Source organism: Theropithecus gelada, chromosome 19 (assembly GCF_003255815.1).
Source record: "Theropithecus gelada isolate Dixy chromosome 19, Tgel_1.0, whole genome shotgun sequence".
NCBI lineage: Eukaryota > Metazoa > Chordata > Mammalia > Primates > Cercopithecidae > Theropithecus > Theropithecus gelada.
Window position 1 is genome coordinate 11,981,206 of NC_037687.1, and position 22,729 is coordinate 12,003,934.

Consider the following 22,729-nt stretch of genomic DNA (forward strand, 5'->3'; position numbering starts at 1 on the left):
GATGAAGGTCTTGATGTCCTGTCAAGATTCAAGTTAGCCTGAGGTCTCACTGTTTATCTATGATGCCACACATCTAGTCACCTCTACGTATCACATTAGGCACCATACAGCAATCATCATTGTCATAACCATCATAATACTTGGGTTATCAAGAGAGAAGACCCAGAATTGTGGTTGGTGTTAACACATTCTTTCAGGTCATTAAACAAAAGTAATCCGAGTATTGAAACAAGAAATTGTAACATCATAGGTGATATATTCTATGTGGATAGGCCTGCAATAGTTGAGTCTGTAGTAAACACATATTTTTTTTCTTATGATTCCCTAAACAATACAACTATGTACACAGCTTTTACAATGCATGAGATATTTTAATTAATCTAGACATGATATAGAGTATACAGGAGAATGTGGGTAGGTACATGCAAATATTCCAAAGAGCTGGCATCTGTGGATTTAGGTATACTCAGGGTGTACTGGAACCAATCTTCTTGCATATATCAGGGAGCAACTCTATTCGAAAGAAATAGAAACTTTTTTTTTTGCGATGGAGTCTCGATCTGTCACCCAAGCTGGAGTGCAGTAGCATGATCTCAGCTCACTGCAACCTCCACCTCCTGGGTTCAAGGGATTCTCCTGCCTCAGCCTCCTGAGTAGCTGGGAACTACAGGTGCGAGCCACTATGCCTGGCTAATTCTTTTTGTATTTTTAGTAGAGATGGGGTTTCACCATGTTAGCCAGGCTGGTCTTGATCTCCTGGCCTCGTGATCCGCCTGCCTCAGCCTCCCAAAGTGCTAGGATTACAGGTGTGAGCCACTGCACCCAGCCTGGAAACTTCTTAAGGCTTTACCATGTTTACATTTATAGGATTTATTTCTTTCAAGTATCGAAATGTGATAAAGCTAATGAATGCTTTCCCACATTCCGTACACTTATAGAATATCCTTCCAGTGAGTCCTTTTATGTCTGTTAAAGGAACTGAGAGAACTGAAGGCTTTCCCACATTCCTTACATTCATAGGGCTTCTCTCCAGTGTGAGTTCTTTCATGTTCTCGACAGAAACTGGAACGACTGAAGGCTTTACCACAGTGTTTACATTCATAGGGTCTTTCTCCAGTGTGAGTCCTTTCATGTCTTAGAAGGAAAGAGGGCCAAAAGAATGCTTTCCTGCATTGCTTACATTCATATGGCTTCTCTGCCGTGTGAGTCCTTTCATGAGTTTTTAAGTAACTGAAACGACTGAAGGCTTTCCCACAAGTTTGACACTCATAAGATTTTTCTTCACTGTGAGTCCTTTCATGGCGACAAAAGTATTTAAAAGAACTAAATGCTTTCCCACATTCCTTACATTCATAAGGCTCCTCTTCACTGTGTGTTGCTTCATGACTTTGAAAGGAAAAAAAGTCACTAAAAGCTTTTCCACATTTACATTTATAGGGTTGCTCTCCAGCGTGTGTAGTTTCATGTTTTCGAAGGGAACTGGAAATACGGAAGGCTTTCCCACATTGCTTGCATTCATAGGGTTTCTCTCCAGTGTGAGTCCTTTCATGTCTTTGAAATACACTGGGAGAATCAAAGGCTTTCCCACATACCATGCATTTATGAGGGCCATCTCCAGTGTGTGCCATCATGTGTCTTCGAAAGCTTGAGCGATGAGATAACAATTTCCCACATTGCTTACATTCATAGGGTTTCTCTAGAGTGTGAGTTCCCTCATGAATTCGTGCTGAACCAGGAAAATCAAAGCCTTTCCCACATATCTTACATTTGTGAGGTCCATCTCCACTGTGCATTATCATGTGTCTTTGAAAGCTTCCAAGATGACAAAACGCTTTCCCACACTGTTTACATGTATAGGGTTTCTCTCCAGTGTGAATTCTTTCATGTACTCGAAGGGAACCGGAAACACTGAAGGCTTTCCCACATTGTTCACATTTGTAAGGTTTCTCTCCAGTATGAGTTCTTTCATGTCTTAGATATGAACTATAATCAGGGAAGGCTTTGGAACACTGCTTACATTCATACGGTTTCTCTCCAGTGTGTATTTTTTCATGTCTTAGATAGGAACTGTAAACAGGGAAGGCTTTAGAACAGTGCTTACATTCATACGGTTTCTCTCCAGTGTGAGTTCTTTCATGCATACGCAATAAACTGGGCCAAAAAAAGGCTTTCCCACACAATTCACATTTATAAGGCCCATCTCCACCTTGCACTACCATATGTCTTCGAAGGTTTCCAGGAGAACTGAAGGTTTTTCCACATTCCTTACAATCATAGGGTTTCTTTCCAGTGTAAGGCCTTTCACGTGTTCGAAAGGAGTGGCGATAACTTAAGCCTTTCCCACACTGCTTATGTGTATATGGCTTCTCTGCATATTCATGACACTCATGGTGTTTGTGTCCAGTGTCAACTCTGATGTAGCAATTCAGGGATGAATGACCCATTATGACTTCTCCATTCACACTGCTTTCGCATGCATCTACTCTGGCAGGAGTGTTCTTGTTTACAGTACTATTTCGAATCCGGCTTAAGGTTTCTTCACACTGACTACCATCTTTACTTTTACCAAATCTCTCTACCACATCACATCTGTAAAAAACGAAAAGTACATTACTAAAGGTTTATTATTGAATTTGTATTTATCAACAGGTATTAGATTTACATTTTTAACGTTATCAGGCAAGCTATAAGCTTCATGCCCTGATTGAATGTGAATGGACTGAATGTTGTGCAAGATAACTCAATCCCAGCTATTTTCAAGATGATGATATGCACATGGGGATTCTTTTTTTTGAGACGGAGACTCCCTGTCACCAGGCTGGAGTGCAGTTGGCACTATCTTGGCTCACTGCAACCTCCGCCTCCCGGGTTCAAGTGATTCTCCTGCCTCAGCCTCCCAAGTAGCTGGGACTACAGGCATGCGCCACCACACCCAGATAATTTTTGTGTATTTTTAGTAGAGACGGGGTTTCACCATGTTGGCCAGGTTGGTCTTGATCTCCTGACCTCATGATCCACCTGCCTCGGCCTCCCAAAGTGCTGGGATTACAGGCATAAGCCACTACTCCCGGCCTTTCGTTTTTTGTTTTTTGTTTTTTGTTTAAGACAGGGTCTTGCTCTGTCACTTACATTAGAGTGCACCAGTGCCATCACAGATCACTGCAGCCTCCAACTCCCAAGCTCAAGTGATCCTCCTGTCTCAGCCTCCCAAAGTGCTGGGATTGCGGGCATGAGTTACCATACCCAGCTTCTTATGGGAAATCTTAATATTGTTTCCATGGGAACTACTTTGCAAACACTGAATAGCTATGTCACATTTAATAATATATTTATGTCACATTTAATAATACATTTTTATAGAGAAATTTTTCTAAGAATAAATAAATTTAAGCTGGGCTTGTTCATAATCTTTGCTTCTTTTAAAAAGTGCTTGTCATTCTCAGAAACATTACAGGGACATCACCTGTCTCTTATAAGTACAAATTACCTTGGATTTCTCCTGAGATTTTGGTACTGATCATCAATGTTCTGGTTTTCCCATTTCATTCCTAAAAGAGAGATCCAGAAAATTCACTATAAATTATTACAAAATGACACAAAAACTGTTAAGATTTTATGTACACTGCAATCATGCATGATTCATTCATTGAACTATAGTTGACTCCTGAACAACACAGGTTTGAACTGCACAAGTCCATTTATATATAAATGTTCTTCAGTCTCTGCTACCGCTGAGACAGCAAGACAAAACCCTCTTCTTACTTAGCCTACTCAATGTGAAGATGAGGATGAAAACCTTCATGATGATCCACTTCAACTTAATGCAGAGTAAATATAGATTTTTCTTCCTTGAGATTTTTTTATTAACAATTACTTTCCCTAGGCCAGGAATGGTGGCTCACACCTGTAATCCCAGCACTTTGGGAGGCCAAGATGGGCGGATCATGAGGTCAGGAGATCGAGACCATCCTGGCTAACATGGTGAAACCCTGTCTCTACTAAAAATACAAAAAATTAGCTGGGCCTGGTGACTGGCGCCTGTAGTCCCAGCTACTGGGGAGGCTGAGGCAGGAGAATGGCATGAACCGGGGAGGCGGAGCTTGCAGTGAGCCAAGATCGTGCCACTGCACTCCAGTCTGGGTGACAGAGCAAGATGCCATCTCAAAAAACAAAAAAGAAAAAAAAATTTACTTTCTCTAACTTACTTTATTCTGAGAATACAGTATGCAATACATGTGACATATCTGTGCTCGTCACTTGTTTGTATGACTGATAAGGCTGCCAGTCAAAATAGGCTAAGCTGTGGCAGACAAAAGATTATATGAGGACATACAACTGGTTGGGGCCTGGCACTTCTTAACCCTGTGTTGTTCAAGGGTGAACTGTATCCCTTTTCCGTATTTCAAATCACTGAACAGCACTGATGACCGCAAAAAACAAACGTCTCTAATTGACTAAATGAAGACATGATGTCATCCATACCTACACAGTTCAGGTTCCTAATGGTTTCCCGCATCACATCTCTGTAGAGATTCTTCTGTGATGGACCCAGCAAAGCCCACTCCTCATGGGTGAAGTTCACAGCCACATCCTCAAAGGCCACTGAGTCCTGAAACATCCCATATGTCCAGAAAAGGAAGGTTGAAACTCACAGTACTGAGAACCTATACTCACTTCATAAACTTCCCATGATGCTGTGGTTTCCAAGCATTTATTCAATGACATGGTAAATCCACTCTTATTCTGTGTCCACACTCACGGTCTGATGCTGGAATTGTGCTTGCTAAAATAACAGTTGAACAGGAACATGTCTCTTATTGGTGAATTATGCAAATGAATCTTATTGCCTGGATTACTCCTAATGTCTGTTTCTACAGTGGGCCTGTAGTTCTTGTCGTGACAAAGTCCTACGACCTACTGTGCAAAAGAGAGTTACAATTAGCAGTCCTGAGACTGCATATCCTTACAACTGCTTGTTCACAATGTTGAACCTTTCATGGGGTCTAGACAATGTATTTAGGGGAGGGTCCCATGAGCATAACTAACAACAGGGGTGGAGTGTGGCTAAACTATTTGTGTAAAAATTATGGTTCTGCTTAACTCCTAACTTCCCTCTGAGAGTTTGAAATTGTATTACCTCCTCAGCAGAGGAAGCGTACCCAATCAGCCACTGCTATGTTTGACTGTTTTCCCCTCCAAAATGCATGCTGAAACTGAATCTCCAATGTGGCAGTACTGAAAGGTAGTGCTTTAAGAGGTAAGTGGGTTTTGAGGGTTTGGAACACATGGATGGATTCATCCACTCACGTATGAATGGCTTAATTAATAAATGGGTTATCACAGATGAGGTTCTGGTGTCCTTACGAGAAGAGGAAGATACTTCAGCTAGACACTCAGCCCCCTCACCATGTAATGCCCTGTGCCATCCAGGGACTCTACAGAGTCCCCATCAGCAAGAAGGTTCCCACCAGATGCCCACTTTGACCTTACTTGGTCTTCCCAGCTTCCAGAACTGCAAAACATAAATATCATTTCTTACAGATTACCCCAGTTCTGGTATCCTGTTATAAGTAACAAAAAAAAACAGTCTTATAGACTAAGACAGACACAAAGAAACACTCTAGGCACTGGGTCCCTAATGAGCAACTCTGGTAGGTGATATTTCATATGTTTTTTTTTGTTGTTGTTTCATTATTTTTCTATTTCTTACTTGGGGGATTTAGCCTATCCTATGTGATTACATGGAGAGAATATTTTGGAAGCTGGTGACTGGTTCCCTGTAGATAAAATGTAGTTAAGTATAACAAAAGACTAATAAAAGAGATTTTACCAACTAAACAGAAAAATTTTAAACTTTTTATTGGGTAATGTCAAAGGAGAAAGAAAAGAAGGGGACAGGCTGCAAATGTTCTTAGACAGAGTTCAGTGTCAGCTTTCATGAATATCAATTATATTCCATAAACAGCAGACATTTAATAATAACATTACATAAACCATTTTTATAGAAGTCATAAATGTCTAAAAATACTTTTTAAAAAAACCCTTCTCATCAAGAAAGTAGACAGCTATACAAAAACAGAGGATTTAAAACTATAATTTTCCACATCCCATCCTATTGACAGTGAGAAAAAGATACATAAACAGGAAAGTAAAAAATGATAGGAAAGCCTTGTATTGTTTTTTTCTTTGGCCCCATCTCTGCCCACCTCATTGCCAGTCTTGAAGATAGCAGTCAGAGTTCCCATGGTAGAACTCTAATCACCACAGAGAGTACAGATCATATTTTATTTCCAAATTATTGCCTTTGTATTTTTTATTCAGTCTGGGGACTATCCAAAGCTCTGAAACAAGACTCTCTTTTCTATTTCATCTACAATGCAATCCAATCAGAGTCAAACTGGGCAGGAACTACTTTAAAATGTTGCAAAATACACAAAAAGCGTACAACCACCTGGGACAGACTAAGACATACATTAGAAGGCCAGATGTGGGCCGGGCGCGGTGGCTCAAGCCTGTAATCCCAGCACTTTGGGAGGCCGAGACGGGCGGATCACGAGGTCAGGAGATCGAGACCATCCTGGCTAACACGGTGAAACCCCGTCTCTATTAAGAAATACAAAAAAAAAAACTAGCCGGGCGAGGTGGCGGGCGCCTGTAGTCCCAGCTACTCGGGAGGCTGAGGCCGGAGAATGGCGTGAACCTGGGAGGCGGAGCTTGCAGTGAGCTGAGATCCGGCCACTGCACTCCAGCCTGGGCGACAGAGCGAGACTCCGTCTCAAAAAAAAAAAAAAAAAAAAAAAAAAAAACAAAAAAGAAGGCCAGATGTGATGGCTCTCACCTGTAATCCCAGCACTTTCGGAGGCCAAGGTGTTGGGAACAGGCCCCCAAATCTGGACATAAATAGGCCCCCAAAACTGGCCATAAACAAAATCTCTGCAGCACTGTGACATACTCATGATAGCTATGATGCCCATGTTGAAGGTTGTTGGTTTACCAGAATGAGGGCAAGGAGCACCTGGCCCACCCAGGGCAGAAAACCACTTAAGGTGTTCCTGAACCACAAACAATAGCATGAGCAATGTGTGCCTTAAGGACATGTTCCTGCTGCAGATAACTAGCCAGAGCCCATCCCTTTGTTTCCCGTAAGGAAGGCTGTTAATCTATAATCTATAGAAACAATGCTTATCACTGGCTTATTGTCAATAAATATGTGGGTAAAACTCTGTTTGTGGCTCTCAGCTCTGAAGGCTGCCAGGCCCCTGATTTCCCATTCCACACTGTATATTTCTGTGTGTGTGTCTTTAATTCCTCTAGTGCCGCTAGGTTAGGGTCTCCACGACCGAGATGGTCTCGGCAAGTGATGCCCATACGTGGGGCTTGAACCCAGGTCAAAGGGTCAACAAAGCGATGGTTGGAGAATGTGTAACTAAGCTGAAGGACACCCGAGTACTCTTAAGCAATCCCCATGGTGAGTAAGAAGGGAAGCTCGGAAGCATCAGGGTAACAATGGGACAAGTGTGAGCTCTGGTTTGTTCCACCTTGGAACCTTTCCACACTGATGATGAGGAGGAATGAGAGTATAATGAAGTAACAGAAGAGGTGACAGAGCAAGTTTGTTTGCCAGCTAAAGCTAAAGTGGCAAAGGAAGAAGAGGTTCATTCCTACCCTTCTGCACCCCCTCATTATTTTGAAGAAAAACAGTGGCCTGACCCTCCAGATCTTTCTTTTTTTTTGAGGACACTGGGCGAAAAGTAGTTGCCCCAGTGACTGTTCAGGCAGCACCTTCAGCAACCACTCTCAGTTCTATTCAGGCAGGAATTCAGCAAGCCAGACGAAAGGGTGATATAGAGGCTTGGCAGTTCCCTGTTAAAGCTACTTTGTTGGCACAAGCCACAGAAGGACTGAAAGTGGGTAAAGGAAATACTCCATTTCCTGGAGCTTGTTTTAACTGTGGGAAGAATGATCATACTAAAAAAGAACGTAGAAAAAAATCAGCGAGTCAGGCCGCCAGTTGAGAGAAAAAAGAAAACTGCTGAGCCTACAATATGTCCAAAATGCAGAAAAGGAAAACACTGGGCTAATCAGTGTCACTCTAAGTTTGATAAAGATGGGAACCCGATTTCGGGAAACTTCATGAGGGGCCCGTCCAGGGCCCTGTTCCAAACTGCTCAATTTAACCTAGTTGGAGTTGGTAAGCCCCTGAAGTATATCAAAGTAGTTATATTTTGCATTGTGAAGGGCCCTATGGACCACCTGGGACTACTCAACCAATTATAACTTCTGTACCTATAAATTTATGGGGAAGAGATTTATTACAACAATGGGGAGCATAAGTTCTAATTCCAGAGTAATTATACAGCCCTCAAAGTCAACATATGATGCATGAAATGGGGTATGTCCCTGGTATGGGACTAGGAAAAAATTTGCAAGGTTTGAAGGAACTGCTTCAAGGGAAAGACAAAGTTCCCGCCAAGGTTTAGGATATCATTTTTGATGGTGGCCATTGTTAAGCCTCCAGAACCTATACCTTTAAAATGGATAACAGATAAGCCAATTGGGATAGAACAATGGCCGCTAAGTAAAGAGAAACCGGAGGCTTTAGAGGACCTAGTTACTGAACAATTAGAAAAAGGACACATAGCTCCAACATTTTCCCCTTGGAATTCTCCAGTTTTCGTAATCAAGAAAAAAAATCAGGTAAACGGAGAATGTTAACTGACTTAAGAGCCATTAATTCAGTTATACAACCTATGGGGACATTGCAGCCAGGACTGCCTTCTCCTGATATGATCCCAAAAAATTGGACTTTAATAGTCATAGATTTAAAAGACTGTTTCTTTACTATACCCTTAGCTGAGCAAGACTGTGAACAGTTTGCATTTACAATTCCTGCAGTAAACAACCTGCAGCCTGCTAAGAATTTTAATTGCAAAGTGTTGCCATAAGGCATGTTACACAGTCCAACAATTTGCCAGAAGTATGTAGGGTGAGCAATTAAACCCACTTGTAAAAAAATTTCAGTGTTACATTATTCATTATATGGATGATATACTTTGTGCCGCCCCCACTTGAGAAATACTACTCCAATGTTATGATCACTTGCAAAATTCGATTTCTCTATGCTGGTTTAATTATAGCTCCTGACAAATTCAGACTACTACTCCTTACTCCTACTTGGGGACCTTAGTAAATGACACTACAATAGTGCCACAAAAAGTAACCATACGTAGGGATCAATTGAAAACATTAAATGACTTTCAAAAATTACTAGGGGACCTTAATTGGACATGACCTACTCTAGGCATTCCTATTTATGCCATGAGTAATCTATTTTCTATCCTAAGAGGAGATATCCTAGTCTCACTAGCCCTTGACAATTAACAAAGGAGGCTGAGGCAGAGTTACAGCTAATTGAGAAGCAAGTGCATAAGACTCAAATAAATAGAATAGATCCAGAGAAGACTCTAGATTTGCTAAGTTTTTCAACTTAGCATTCACCTACTGGTGTTATTGTTCAAGAGCAAGATCTTGTAGAGTGGCTTTTCCTTCCACATACTAATTCTTGGAATCTGACTCCTTATTTGGATCAAATCACTACTATGATAGGAAATGCGAGAACTCAGATTGTTAAATTATATGGATATGATCCTGGAAAAATTATTATCCCTCTCACGAAGGCACAAATACAGCAAGCTTTTGTAAATAGTCTCATTTGGCAAACCCATTTAGCTGACTTTGTGGGTATTCTCGATAATCATTTTCCTAAAACAAAACTGTTTCCGCTTTTAAAATTAACTAATTGAATTCTCCACAAAATAACTAAATTTAAACCAACTGAAGGTGCTGAGAATGTTTTTACAGATGGGTCTAGTGATGGTAAAGCTTCTTATTCCGGCTTGAAAGGTAGTTTTCAGATGCTGTATACTTCAGCTCAAAAAGCCAAGCTTGTAGCTGTAATTTAGGTATTGACTGCTTTTAATATGCCTATTAATGTGATTTCTGATTTTTCATATGTGGTTCATTCTATACAGTTAGTTGAAAATGCTCAGTTACGATTTTATACAGATGAACAACTGATGACTTTATTTAGCCAACTGCAAACAGCAGTTTGGAGTAGAATGCACCCTTTTTACATTACTCATATTAGGGCTCATATACCTCTTTCAGGGCCTTTAACTGAAGGGAAACAAATGGCTGATCGCCTAGTTGCTACTGCAATATCTAATGCTAGACACTTTCACAATTTAACCCATGTTAATGCCTTTGGTCTCAAACATAGATACAGCATTACCTGGAAAGAAGCTAAAGCTATTATCCAGCAATGCCTAGCTTGCCAAGTGGTGCATTCCTCATCTTTTACAGGAGGAGTTAATCCTTGAGGATTGAAACATAATTATCTTTGGCAAATGGACGTCACACATGTTCCCTTGTTTGGGAGACTAACTCATGTGCATGTATGTGTAGATACCTTTTCTCACTTTGTCTGGGCTACATGCCAATCAGGGAAGTCTTCTGCCTGTGTTAAATGCCACCTTTTGCAGTGTTTTTCAGTGATGGGCATTCCAGCTTCTATTAAAACAGATAATGCCCCAGGCTATACTAACCAAGCTCTAGCTATATTTTTCTCCTTACGGAATATTAAACACATTACTGGCATCCCAAATAATTCTCAAGGACGAGCCATAGTGGAAAGAATGAATCTCTCCCTGAAGCAGTTGCAAAAGCAAAAAGGGGGAAACAGGGACTACAGGACACCCCATATGCAATTAAATCTAGCATTATTGACTTTAAATTTTTTTAACCTGCCTAAAGGCCAGATGCTATCAGCAGCTGAACAGCATCCACAGAAACCAGTTGCAAAGACAGAAGCAGAACAACTGGCTTGTTGGAGAGATCTGATAACAAAAAGTTGGGAAATAGATAAAATAATAACTTGGGGTAGAGGTTATGCTTGTATTTCTCCAGGACCGAATCAACAGCTGATTTGGACACCATCAAGACACTTGAAACCTTATCATGAGCCAGATGCTGAAGAAGAGATTCTGGGAGGAACCCAAGAACCCCCCCAGCTGCAGCCATGTCGAGATTGACGCTGAGGAGAACCCCAACTGTCATGAGCAACACCCATCAAACACAGCCACTTACCTGGGGACAGATCAAGAAGCTATCCACAGATGGCAAAAAACACCTGAGAAAAGCGGGACAACCAGTCACAATGAGTAATTTAATGATAGCTGTGATAGCAGTGATCGCCAGTGCCATGAGTATTCCTTGAACAAGGGCTGACAGAACAATTATACTTATTGGGCATATTTATCAATCTTGGATGGCAATAATGCCTGGATGTAATCACTCTATGACACAGTTACACATGCTTTCTGGTCTCAGTATTTACCATAATAAATCTGCTCCTATAATTGAGGCATACCACCCTCAAAAACCTATTTGTAAACAGAATTGAACCTGGCCAGAAATAATAAACATACTTGTTTGGGAAGATTGCATTGCAAAACAGGCAAAGGTGCTGCACAACAATTCCTATGGAATCATTATTGATTGGTCCCCTAAGGGGATGTTTAGCTTGAATTGCACCTCTCAGTCTGCATGCCACAGCCACACTATGTTCAGCTGGTCTGAACAAAATGGTCAGATGGTAGAAATGGTAAGAAATATGGCAAGAGTTCCTATTATCTGGAAACATGGTGGTATAGTGGCACCTCAACCTCAAATAATATGGCCCACTGTAGGAGCTAAACATAAGGATTTGTGGAAACTATTAATGGCTCTTAATAAGACCAAAATGTGGGAAAGAATAAAAAAGCATCTAGAAGGACACTCTACAAACTTGTCTTTGGATATTGCAAAATTAAAAAACAACTATTTAAAGCATCCCAGGCACACCTGACCTTAGTGCCAGGAACTGGAGTGCTTGAAGTAGCTGCAGACAGATTAGCAGCTATTAACCCATTAAAATGGATAGAAACACTTGGAGTCTCCGTGATTTCAATGATGACTGTGCTGTTAATTTGTGTTGTTTGTCTTTGTATAGTTTGCAGATGCAGGTCCTGACTCCTATGAGAAGTAGCTCACCGTGATAAAGCTGCCTTTGCTTTTATCGTCTTGCAAAAACAAAAAGGGGGAAATGTTGGGAACAGGCCCCCAAAACTGGCCATAAACAAAGTCTCTGCAGCACCGTGACATGCTCGTGATGGCTATGACGCCAACACTGAAGGTTGTTGGTTTACTGGAATAAGGGCAAGGAACACCTGGCCCACCCAGGGCAGAAAATCGCTTAAGGCATTCCTGAACCACAAACAATAGCATGAGCAATGTGTGCCTTAAGGACATGTTCCTGTTGCAGATAACTAGCCAGAGCCTATCCCTTTGTTTCCTGTAAGGAAAGCTTTTAGTTAATCTATAATCTATAGAAACAATGCTTATCAATGGCTTATTGTCAATAAATATGCGGGTAAAAACTCAATTCGTGGCTCTCAGCTCTGAAGGCTGTCAGTCCCCTCATTTCCCACTCCACACTCTGTATTTCTGTGTGTGTGTCTTTAATTCCTCTAGTGCTGCTGGGTTAGGGTCTCCATGACCGAGCTGCTCTTAGCACCAAGCAGGTAGGATTGCTTAAATGCAGGGAGTTTAAGACTAGCCTGGGCAACATAGGGAGATCTCATCTCTGCAAAAAATAAACAAAATTAGCTGGGTATGGTGGCACATGCCTGTAGTCCCAGCTACTCAGGAGGCTAAAGTAGGAGGATTGCTTGAGCCTGGGAGGTTGAGGCTGCAGTGAGCCAAGATTGTGCCACTGTACTCCAGTCTGAGTGAAAGAGTGACACTGTCTCAAGGAAAAAAAAAAAAAAAAATGTATTAGACCATCCAAGTCCCAGGAAAAAAGGCTAGAGTATAATTTTTCTTTACAAATAAACATATTCAAAAGCACCCAGATATACTGGGTAATGGAGAAAGCCCCGTGCAGGCACAGGAAACAACATATTTTCATAAAAGACAGGTGGGGATCCTCTTTTTCAGCTCTGGCTAACATCCAGATTTAGTTAAACAGAAACAGAAGGCTAAAGTAGTAAATGCTCTGGCTAAGTGCTCAAAGAATACCCCAGCAGAGAGCTATCCATGAGGACTGGAAGAGGTCAGGTTTTCATTTGTTTCATCTTTTTTACTTTTAGCTTCTAACATTCAGGAAATCTCTGTCAGAACACTGGATGAATAGAAGAAAAAGAACAGAGACTTCAGTGTCTATACCCAGTAGGAAATACACTCTCTGCAAACATTATTTGAAAACGTTACTAAACAAATGAATAGGCCAGGTGCAGTGGCTCAAGCCTGTTATCCCAGAACTTTGGGAGGCTGAGGCAGGAGGATCACTTGAGGCCAGGAGTTTCAGACCAGGCTGGGCAACATAGTGAGACTCTGTCTCCATTTTAAAAAAGAAAAAGAAATGAATAATTTCAGCCTTCAAGCAAGAATACCAAACAATTAAGGGGAAACAATCTGATTTCCAGAGTTACCCAATTATAACATTCAAATGTCTCCTTTTCAATACCAAAAAAAAAAAAAAGAGAGAGAGAAATAAATAAAACAGAGAAACACGAAAATATGGCTTATTAATAGAAACAATTTGAGATAAATCATCTCTGAGAAATCTCAAACACTGGATTTACTGAATAAAAACTGTAAAGCAACTGTCTTAAATACATTCAACTTGGTAAAGACAATGATAAAGAACTAAGAGAAAACCAGAAAATTGATGTAGGGATAAAATAATACCAAAATATATTAAAAATTGAGCCATATAGAATTTCTGCAACTGCAAGATACAACTTAAATGAAAATATCAGATGTGAGCAACCAGTGGGGAAAAAAAAAACTAAAATGAAGACAAAACAATTGGAATTACCTGGTCTGAGGAAAAAAAAAAAAAACAAGAAGGGGAATGAAATGGAAGGAATGTGTGACTGGTATACCTGCCTTGCCAGTAATGTTAAAAGAAGTTCATCAGAGAGAAAAAAATGCTATGGGTTAGAAATTCAGATTTTGTGTGTGTGTGTGTATGTGTGTGTGTACACACACATATATATGAAGAGTGTTAGGAAATAACTAAATGAAGGCACAAAAAATCATTTACTCTTCTTATACCCATCTGATCTAATAGATATAGGTTTGTTCAAAATAATAATATCAAATTAGCTGGGTGTGGTGGTGCACACCTATAATCCCAGCTACTTGGGAGGCTGAGGCAGGAGAATTGCTTGAACCCAGGAGGTGGAGGTTGCAGTGAGCTGCGATCGCACCATTGCACTCCAGCCTGGGCAACAGAGTGAGACTCCATCTCAAAAGAAACTAATAATAATAATATCAACAATGTATTCAGTGGTTTATAGCTCCCAGTTGAACTAATGAATGACAGTAATGTTAAATGTGATGGGAGGAAGAACAGTCTATCATACTTTGGAACTGTCTATTATACCAGCACTATTCCTGAAGCCAGTATAGTGTTACTTGAAATTGAAGGTCCATTAGTTGTGGTCTATTAGTGAATTCCCCACAAACTCTGGGGAATTCACTAATAGAATCTAAGAAAAAGTAGACTATATAGATAAATAATACAGAAAATGAAATCACATAGAATGCTCAGCTAAAAGGAAAAAGGGTAGAAAAAGAGAAGTTAAAAAAAAAAGAGAACAACAAATAGAAAACAGTAATATATATGTCTATCTGAATCCAGTTATGTCAACTGCCACTTAAATGTGTCTTATCTATATTCACCAGTAAAAAAGAGAGACTGGCAGAGTGAAATAAAAAACAAGGCCCCAAACTGTATTTTTGAAAAGCATTTTAAGCAGAAAGACACAGATACATTAAATATACAGGTATGAAGAAATACATGCCATACTAGCCCTGATCAAGAGAAATTAGAAGAGCTATATTACATTCAGACAAATCAGGTTTTAGATTTTTAAAAACTACAAAGGTTAGAGAGATTTCATAATGATAAAGAAGTCAATCCTATATGACATAATAATCCTTAACATCTATGCCCATAAAACAGAGCATCAAAATATATAATGCAAAAACGTATAAAACCGCAAGGCAAAATACACAAACCTAGGATTATAGTTGGGGGAAAACAACTAAAAACAACTCACCTCTATCAATAATTGACAGATCAGCTCTGCAGAAAATCACGAATGATACAGCTGAATTCAACAGCACTATCAATCAACTGGGTTTAATTGAAACATATTTATAGAATCATTCATTCAACAACAGCATACACATTCTTCTCAAGCCTTGGTGAAATATTCACCAAGATGAACAATATTATCAGCCATAAAACACACTTGAATAAATTTTTTTAAATTATGTGATCAAATCATATTAGAATTAATGTAAAAATTAGTAACAGAAGCATAGTTGAAAAACCTCAACAAAGTGGAGATTGAAGCCACAAACTTCTCAACTACACAAACTTCAAAGAGAATTGTCAAGCAAAATGTAAATATTGCAATGTTGATGAAAAAGAGTATATCTTAGCAAAATCTTTGGAATGGAGTAAAGGCAGTGCTTTGAGGGAAATTTAAAGAATTGAGTGCATTTCCTAGAAAGTAAAGATTTAAAATCAATACCCTAACCTTCCATTTTAGGAAACTAGAGAAAAATGACAAGATTAATGTAAATCAAACAGATGAAAGTAACAATGGGAAGAGATATAACGAAATAGCAATGAAGAAATCAGTAGAAAACACCAACAAACCAACAGATGGTTCTTTGGAAACATCATTAAAATTCATAAGCCCATAGCCAAGTTAACTCAGAAAAAAAAGGAGCCATCACTACTAATCCCATGGACAGTAAAAGGACCATAAAGGACTATTAGGAACAACTAAGTACCCACATATTTGATAAAATTACATGGAATGGACCTTGAAAGACACTACCAAAACTCACAAAAGGAGACCTAAGTAATATGAATAGGCCTGTATCTATTGAAGATATTAATAAAAAATAAATGTCCCAGAAAAAAACAAGCAAACAGGTCAGAATTTCACTGAATTCTGGCAAGCATTTGTGGAAGAAATGATACCAATTCTCTACAATCTCTTCCAGAAAAGAGAAGCAGAGGAAACACTTTCTATTCCATTTTATAAGGGCAACATTGCCCTAATACCAAAACTAGACAGATATTACAGACATATCTCCACCATATGAGGACATAAGGGTTAGACTGCCATCTTCAAACCAGGTAGCAGGCCCTTTCCAGAGGCCTCATCTGCTTGATATTGGACTTCCAGCCTCTACATCTTTGAGAAATGAATGTTTGTTGTCTAAGGCATGCAGTTTATGGCAATCTGGTATAGCAGTCCTAAGTGACTAAGAGAGGTAGACTCTTTCTCTACCACACATTAGGCTTTGAAGTCTACAGGAATGAGGTCACTGGTCTCATATACAAGCACTAAGCCCTCTGCCAAGATAAAGAAGTGATAACCTACAGGTCACATTTGGCAGGTTTCCAAATCAACCCACTTGGAGAAGTCGTCTTCTTCTTCTTCTTTTTTTTTTTTTTTTTTTGAGACGGAGTCTTGCTCTGTCACCCAGGCTGGAGTGCAATAGAACGATCTTGGCTCACTGCTACCTCCGCCTCCCAGGTTCAAATTATTCTCCTGCCTCAGCCTCCCAAGCAGCTGGGATTACAGGCGTCCACCACCACGCCCGGCTAATTTTTCTATTTTTTAGTAGAGACGGAGTTTCACCATATTGGTCAGGCTGGTCTTGAACTTCTGACCTCAAGTGATCCGCCCACCTCGGCCTCCCAAAGTGCTGGGATTACAGGCATGAGACACCGCACCTGGCGAGGAGTCTTCTAATTAAATGGCTTACATCCTGTCTGTGAGTAAAGGATCTTATCATGAGTCCCTCAAATCTTATTGTGAGTTCTCCGAACTGTTGATATGATTAACGTGATCTATTAACATCAAAAAAGACACTGATATGTTTCTGAATCATGTTTTGCTGATTGTCTTCCACTTAGAACATTTTAGCCTGTCAGCTGTCATCTATAGGCAATGATCGTAACGTCAATATTGTACCCTTCAAGGAAAAGGACAATTCTGGTATGAGTAGTCCCCCAGTTTCTCCTAAACTTTCTCATAAAGGCATCCAACTTGTAATCAATTTTGGAACACATCCAAATTTGCTGGTGTGTCTTCTCAAGTTGATCCTCAAATTTGGTTTATAATAAACTTTATCAAATTATATCTGCCTCAATGGCCTTATTTTTGGTAAACAAATGTATCCCATGAAAGGCACAACGTAACCATCCACAACCAAATCCCTGGAGGTACACCAGAGCAGAGATAAACTTTATAGCCAGTTTCAAGAGACAGACCTAAAGATTAAATTAGACGAACATACAACACCTATCAAAGAAAAAAACACACTTTTGAAAATTACAGAAATTTTTTTTTCTTTTTTTTTTTTTGAGACAGAGTCTCACACTGTCACCCACCCAGGCTTGAGTGCAGTGGTGTGATCTCGGCTCTCTGCAAGCTCCACCTCCCAGGTTCATGCCATTCTCCTGCCTCAGCCTCCCGAGTAGCTGGGACTACAGGCACCCACCATCACGCCCGGCTAATTCTTTTGTATTTTTTAGTAGAGACAGGGTTTCACCGTGTTAGCCAGGATGGTCTCGATCTCCTGACCTCGTGATCCACCCTCCTCGGCCTCCCAAAGTGCTGGGATTACAGGCGTGAGCCAACGTGCCTGGCCAGAAAAATGTTTTTCTTATTTAATAAGAGTCTTCTTATATAAGAAAATAAAGTAGCTTCCAAAGGAGAAGTCTGGCAAATTGAACTCTAATTACATTAAGAAGAGGCAGGCATAGTGACCCACATCTATAATCCCAGTACTGTGGGAGGCCAAGGCAAGAGGATCTCAAGGCCAGGAATTTGAGACCAGCCAGGCAACATGGCAGACCCTCTCTCTACACAAAATTTAAAAATTAGCCAAGTGTGGTGGCACATGTCTATGGTCTCAGCTACTTGGAAGCCCAGGAGTTTGAGGCTGCAGCGAGCTGATTGTGCCACTGCAATCCAGCCTGGGTGACAGAGCTGGACATTATCTAAAAAAATAAAAAATTTAGGAAGAATTCATCTAAATAAAATAAATATAAAAAATAAACCACCATCTGAAAGGAAATATTACCAACCCCTCCATGTAAAAAAGGATTTGTGTATAAAGTATGCCTAAAACAAAGAGAGAAACAAAGCAAACATTTGCATTTACTATGCAAATGAATTAAATGACTGAGAATTATTTCACAGATGAAAGTCCACAACATGAATGCTAATCCAGTAAAAACACAATATATAATCATATGGAGATAATACATAATCACATGGAGATAACATAAAGATAAATATTAAAAGGTATAGCTTCTACACTGAGAAAAAACCAGATGGCTGATGACGCAGGTGCAGCGTGGGAGCCCAGAGGCCCTGGAGGCCCTGGGATGGGGAACCGTGGTGGCTTCCACGGAGATTTCAGCAGTGGCATCTGGGGCCGGGGCCGCAGAGCTCGCAGAGGCAAGGCCGAGGATAAGGAGTGGATGCCCGTTACTAAGCTGGGCCGCCTGGTCAAGGACATGAAGATCTAGTCCCTGGAGGAGATGTATCTCTTCTCCCGGCCCATCAAGGAATGTGAGATCATTGACTTTTTCCTGGGGGCCTCTCTCAAGGATGAGATTTTGATTACACCAGTGCAGAAGGAGACCCATGCCAGCCAGCGCACCAGGTTCAAGGTGTTTGTTGCCATCCGGGACTAAAATGGCCATGTCGGTATCAGAGTTAAGTGCTCCAAGGAGGCGGCCACTGCCATCCGCGGGGCCATCATCCTGGCCAAGCTCTCCACTGTCCCCATGCGCAGAGGCTACTGGGGGAACAAGATCGGTGAGCCCCACACCGTCCCTTGCAAGGTGACAGGCCACTGTGGCTCTGTGCTGGTGCGCCTCATTCCTGCACCCAGGGGTACTAGCATCATCTCAGCACCTGTGCCCAAGAAGCTGCTCATGATGGCTGGTATCAGTGACTGCCACATCTCATCCCGGGGCTGCACTGCCACCCTGGGCAACTTTGCCAAGGCCACCTTTGATGCCATCTCTAAGACCTACAGCTACCTGACTCCCGACCTCTGAAAGGAGACTGTATTTGCCAAGTCTCCCTATCAGGAATTCACTGACCACCTCATTAAGACCCACACCAGAGTCCCTGTGCTGAGGACCCAGGCTCCAGCTGTGGCTACAACATAGGGTTTTTATACAAGAAAAATAAAGTGAATTAAGCCCGGGAAAAAAAAAAAAAAAAAGTATAAACAGACATGCATACATAGTCAGAAAACTTTTTTTTTTTGAGACAGATTTTCACTCTTGTTGCTCAGGCTGGAGTGGAATGGCATGATCTCGGCTCACTGCAAGCTCCGCCTCTGGGGTCCAAGCAATTCTCCTGCCTCAGCCTTCCGAGTAGCTGGGATTACAGGCACCCGCCACCACATCCAGATAATATTTTGTGCTTTCAGTAGAAATGGGGTTTTACCACGTTGGCCAGGCTAATCTCGAACTCCTGACCTCAGGTGATCCACCCACCAAGGTCTCCCAAAGTGCTGGGATAACAAGCGTGAGCCACAGCACCCGGTCTGGTCAGACAGTTAATCCACACATGCTATTATGATGTCCTAATAAACTGAAGTTTGTCTATAATCCATAACCCAGCAATGTTCCCCCCACATGTTAAAAAACTCATGAACTGTTAGAGTGTAGAGACAAAAACAACATTATCAACAACATCAAAAAATTAACTTAAAAGTCAAGTCCTGGCCGGGCACGGTGGCTCACCCCTGTAATCCCAGCACTTTGGGAGGCTGAGGCAGGCGGATCACCTGAGGTCAGGAGTTTGAGATCAGCCTCACCAACATGGAGAAACCCCATCTCTACTAAAAATACAAAATTAGCCGGGCATGGTGGCACATGCCTGTAATCCCAGCTACTAGGGAGGCTGAGGCAGAAGAATCACTTGAATCTAGAAGGTGGAGGTTGCGGTGAGCCGAGATCGCACCGTTGCACTCCAGCCTGGGCAACAAGAGCAAAACTCTTTCTCAAACAAAAGTCAAGTCCTACGAGCACTGCAATGTGTGAGTAAACTGCATGACCATAGCCTCAGGTAACAGCATGTGTCAAACAGATGGAGGCAAATAAAGAACACAAAAATCTTTTCAGCACAATTTTCCTGTTTTCCCCCCGGTCTGTTCATCCTTTCTTGCTGTCTTTGAATCAAATCAATATTCCCTAGTGTCCCAATTTAGTTACTAATTATATTTACATTTTAGTTATATCTTTTTGCATTATATTTTAACAGGTGGCTCTAATGAACTAGTTCTCATACTTTATGTGCATGAGAATCATCTGAAGAGCTTGTGAAAAAACAGATCACTGGAGGCCGGGCGCAGTGGCTTACGCCTGTAATCCCAGCACTTTGGGAGGCTGAGGCAGGTGGATCACGAAGTCAGGAGTTCGAGACCAGCACGGCCAAGATGGTGAAACCCTGTCTCTACTAAAAATACAAAAATTAGCCAGGTGTTGTGGTAGGCACCTGTAATCCCAACTGCTTGGGAGACTGAGGCAGAGAATTGCTTAAACCCAGGAGGCAGAGATTGCAGTGAGCCGAGATCATGCCACTGCACTCCAGCCTGGGTGAAAGAGCTCAAAAAATACAAAAGGAAAAAAAAAACCCGACCTGGCAAGACCAGCCTGGCCAACACGGTGAAACCCGTTTCTACTAAAAATACAAAAATCAGCCGGGCATGGTGGCGCACACCTGTAGTCCCAGCTACTCAGGAGGCTGAGGCAGAGGTTGCAGTGAGCCAAGATCACTGCACTCCAGCCTGGGCAACAGAGTAAGACTGTCTCAAAAAGAAAAAAAAAAAAAATTCATTGGGCCCAGTTCCAAGAATTACTAATTCAGAAGTTTTGGGTAGTACCCTAAAATGTGCATTCCATATATACACACACACACATATATGCATATGTATAATATATGTATACATACATATATGTATAAATTAGATATATATATTCATGGAGTACAGGTGCAATTTTACTATATTGATATATTGCCTTGTAAAGTCAGGCATTTCAGTGCATCCATCCCTGGAGCAATCTCCATTATCCACCAAATAACCTCCCTCATCCCCATGAGTCTTCACTTGTCCACATATATACACATTCTTTTTTTTTGAGAAGGAATCTCACTCTATCGCCTGGGCTGGAGTGCAGTGACATGATCTCGGCTCACTACAGCCTCTGCCTCCCGGGTTCAAGCGATTCTCCTGCCTCAGCCTCCCAAGTAGATGGGACTACAGGTGCCCGCCACCACACCCGGCTACTTTTTTGTATTTTTAGTAGAGACGAGGTTTCACCATGTTAGCAAAGATGGTCTCGATCTCCTGACCTCGTGACCCACCTGCCTTGGCCTCCCAAAGTGGTGGGATTACAAGTGTGAGCCATTGTGCCTGGCCCTACATACATTCTTTAATTACCACTTATAAATGAGAACAGGCAGTATTTGTCTTTCTGTGTCTGAGTTGTTTCACTTAAGATCATGGCCTCCCATTCCATCCACATTGTTGCAAAAGACACAATTTCATTCTTTTTAATGTCTAAATAGTATTCCACTGTGTGAATATATCACATTTTCATTATTTAATCTTCTGTTGATGGACACTTAGGCTGATTTTATAAGTTTGCTATTGTGAATAGTCTGCAATAAACATGAGTGCAGGGAACTTTTTGATATAATGATTTCCACTCCTTTGGGTAGATACCTTGTAGTAGGATTGCCTTTTCAGCATTATATGGATGGCATATTAATGGTAGTATTAACTAACTAGAAACTGAAGAAGCAAAACGATGCTTATGGGTGAATACATACTGAACCTATAATAAATAACAATGACAAATTCAGAGTTATGGTTCTAATCCATGGCGTCTTTTATCTAACATTACTTCTGACAACAAATATGTAGCATTTGCTGAACACGAGCCGATTGTCCAACAAAAACTGGTGTTCAATAATTCAATGCTGACACCATCTAACATTTCCACGGACCCCACAAATTGAGGGCTCAGTTCCACAACAGGAACCCTACTGTAGAGGCCAAATGCAAGCCCTAGGGACCACCCTTTTAACCAAATGTGTATAAAACCAACAACTCTACTATCAGATTTAATAATTTGCTACAAGAAGTTGAAGAACTCAGTTAAACAAGTTGCTTAAGGTTATCAGTTTGTTATAAAGTGTATGTCAAGAATACCTAAATGCAAGAGACTTATGTGAGCCCTCAAAGACATTTTAATGTGTGCAATTTCTACTCTGATTAAAAAAACTCACTGAATATACAACCAAGCAGCTGATAATGTTCAATTTTACATAAGCCCTGTAATCCTGGATAAGCCCTGTAATCCTGGTAATAAGCATGATTTAAGAGGCCAGGCACAGTGGCTCACACCTATAATCCCGGGCACTTTGGGATGCTGAGGTAGGCAGATCATGAGGTCAGAAGTTCGAGACCAGCCTGGCCAACATGATGAAACCCCATCTCTACTAAAAACAGAAAAATTAGCCAGCCATGGTCACATGCACCTGTAATCCCAGCTACTCAG

At 41.1% G+C, this 22,729-nt stretch overlaps 1 protein-coding gene across 7 annotated transcripts in view; it reads right to left on the bottom strand.

Annotated features, from left to right (window-relative positions):
• Positions 1 to 350: 350 nt before the first annotated feature.
• The window catches only part of ZNF44 (zinc finger protein 44), a 28,901-nt gene continuing 6,522 nt past the window's right edge, over positions 351 to 22,729 (bottom strand). For 3 of the 7 annotated variants that reach the window (XM_025369176.1, XM_025369174.1, XM_025369177.1), the window contains 3 exons: positions 4,483 to 4,609; positions 3,488 to 3,548; positions 703 to 2,589 (listed from right to left, as the gene is read on the bottom strand). In XM_025369176.1, the coding sequence (XP_025224961.1) occupies positions 933 to 2,589; positions 3,488 to 3,548; positions 4,483 to 4,516 (1,752 nt within the window). In that variant the 5' untranslated portion in view covers positions 4,517 to 4,609 and the 3' untranslated portion in view covers positions 703 to 932. Of the gene's footprint in view, positions 2,592 to 3,484; positions 3,549 to 4,482; positions 4,610 to 22,729 lie in introns of all 7 variants that reach the window. The other 4 variants (XM_025369175.1, XM_025369173.1, XM_025369178.1 and 1 more) reach the window with 2 other exon arrangements.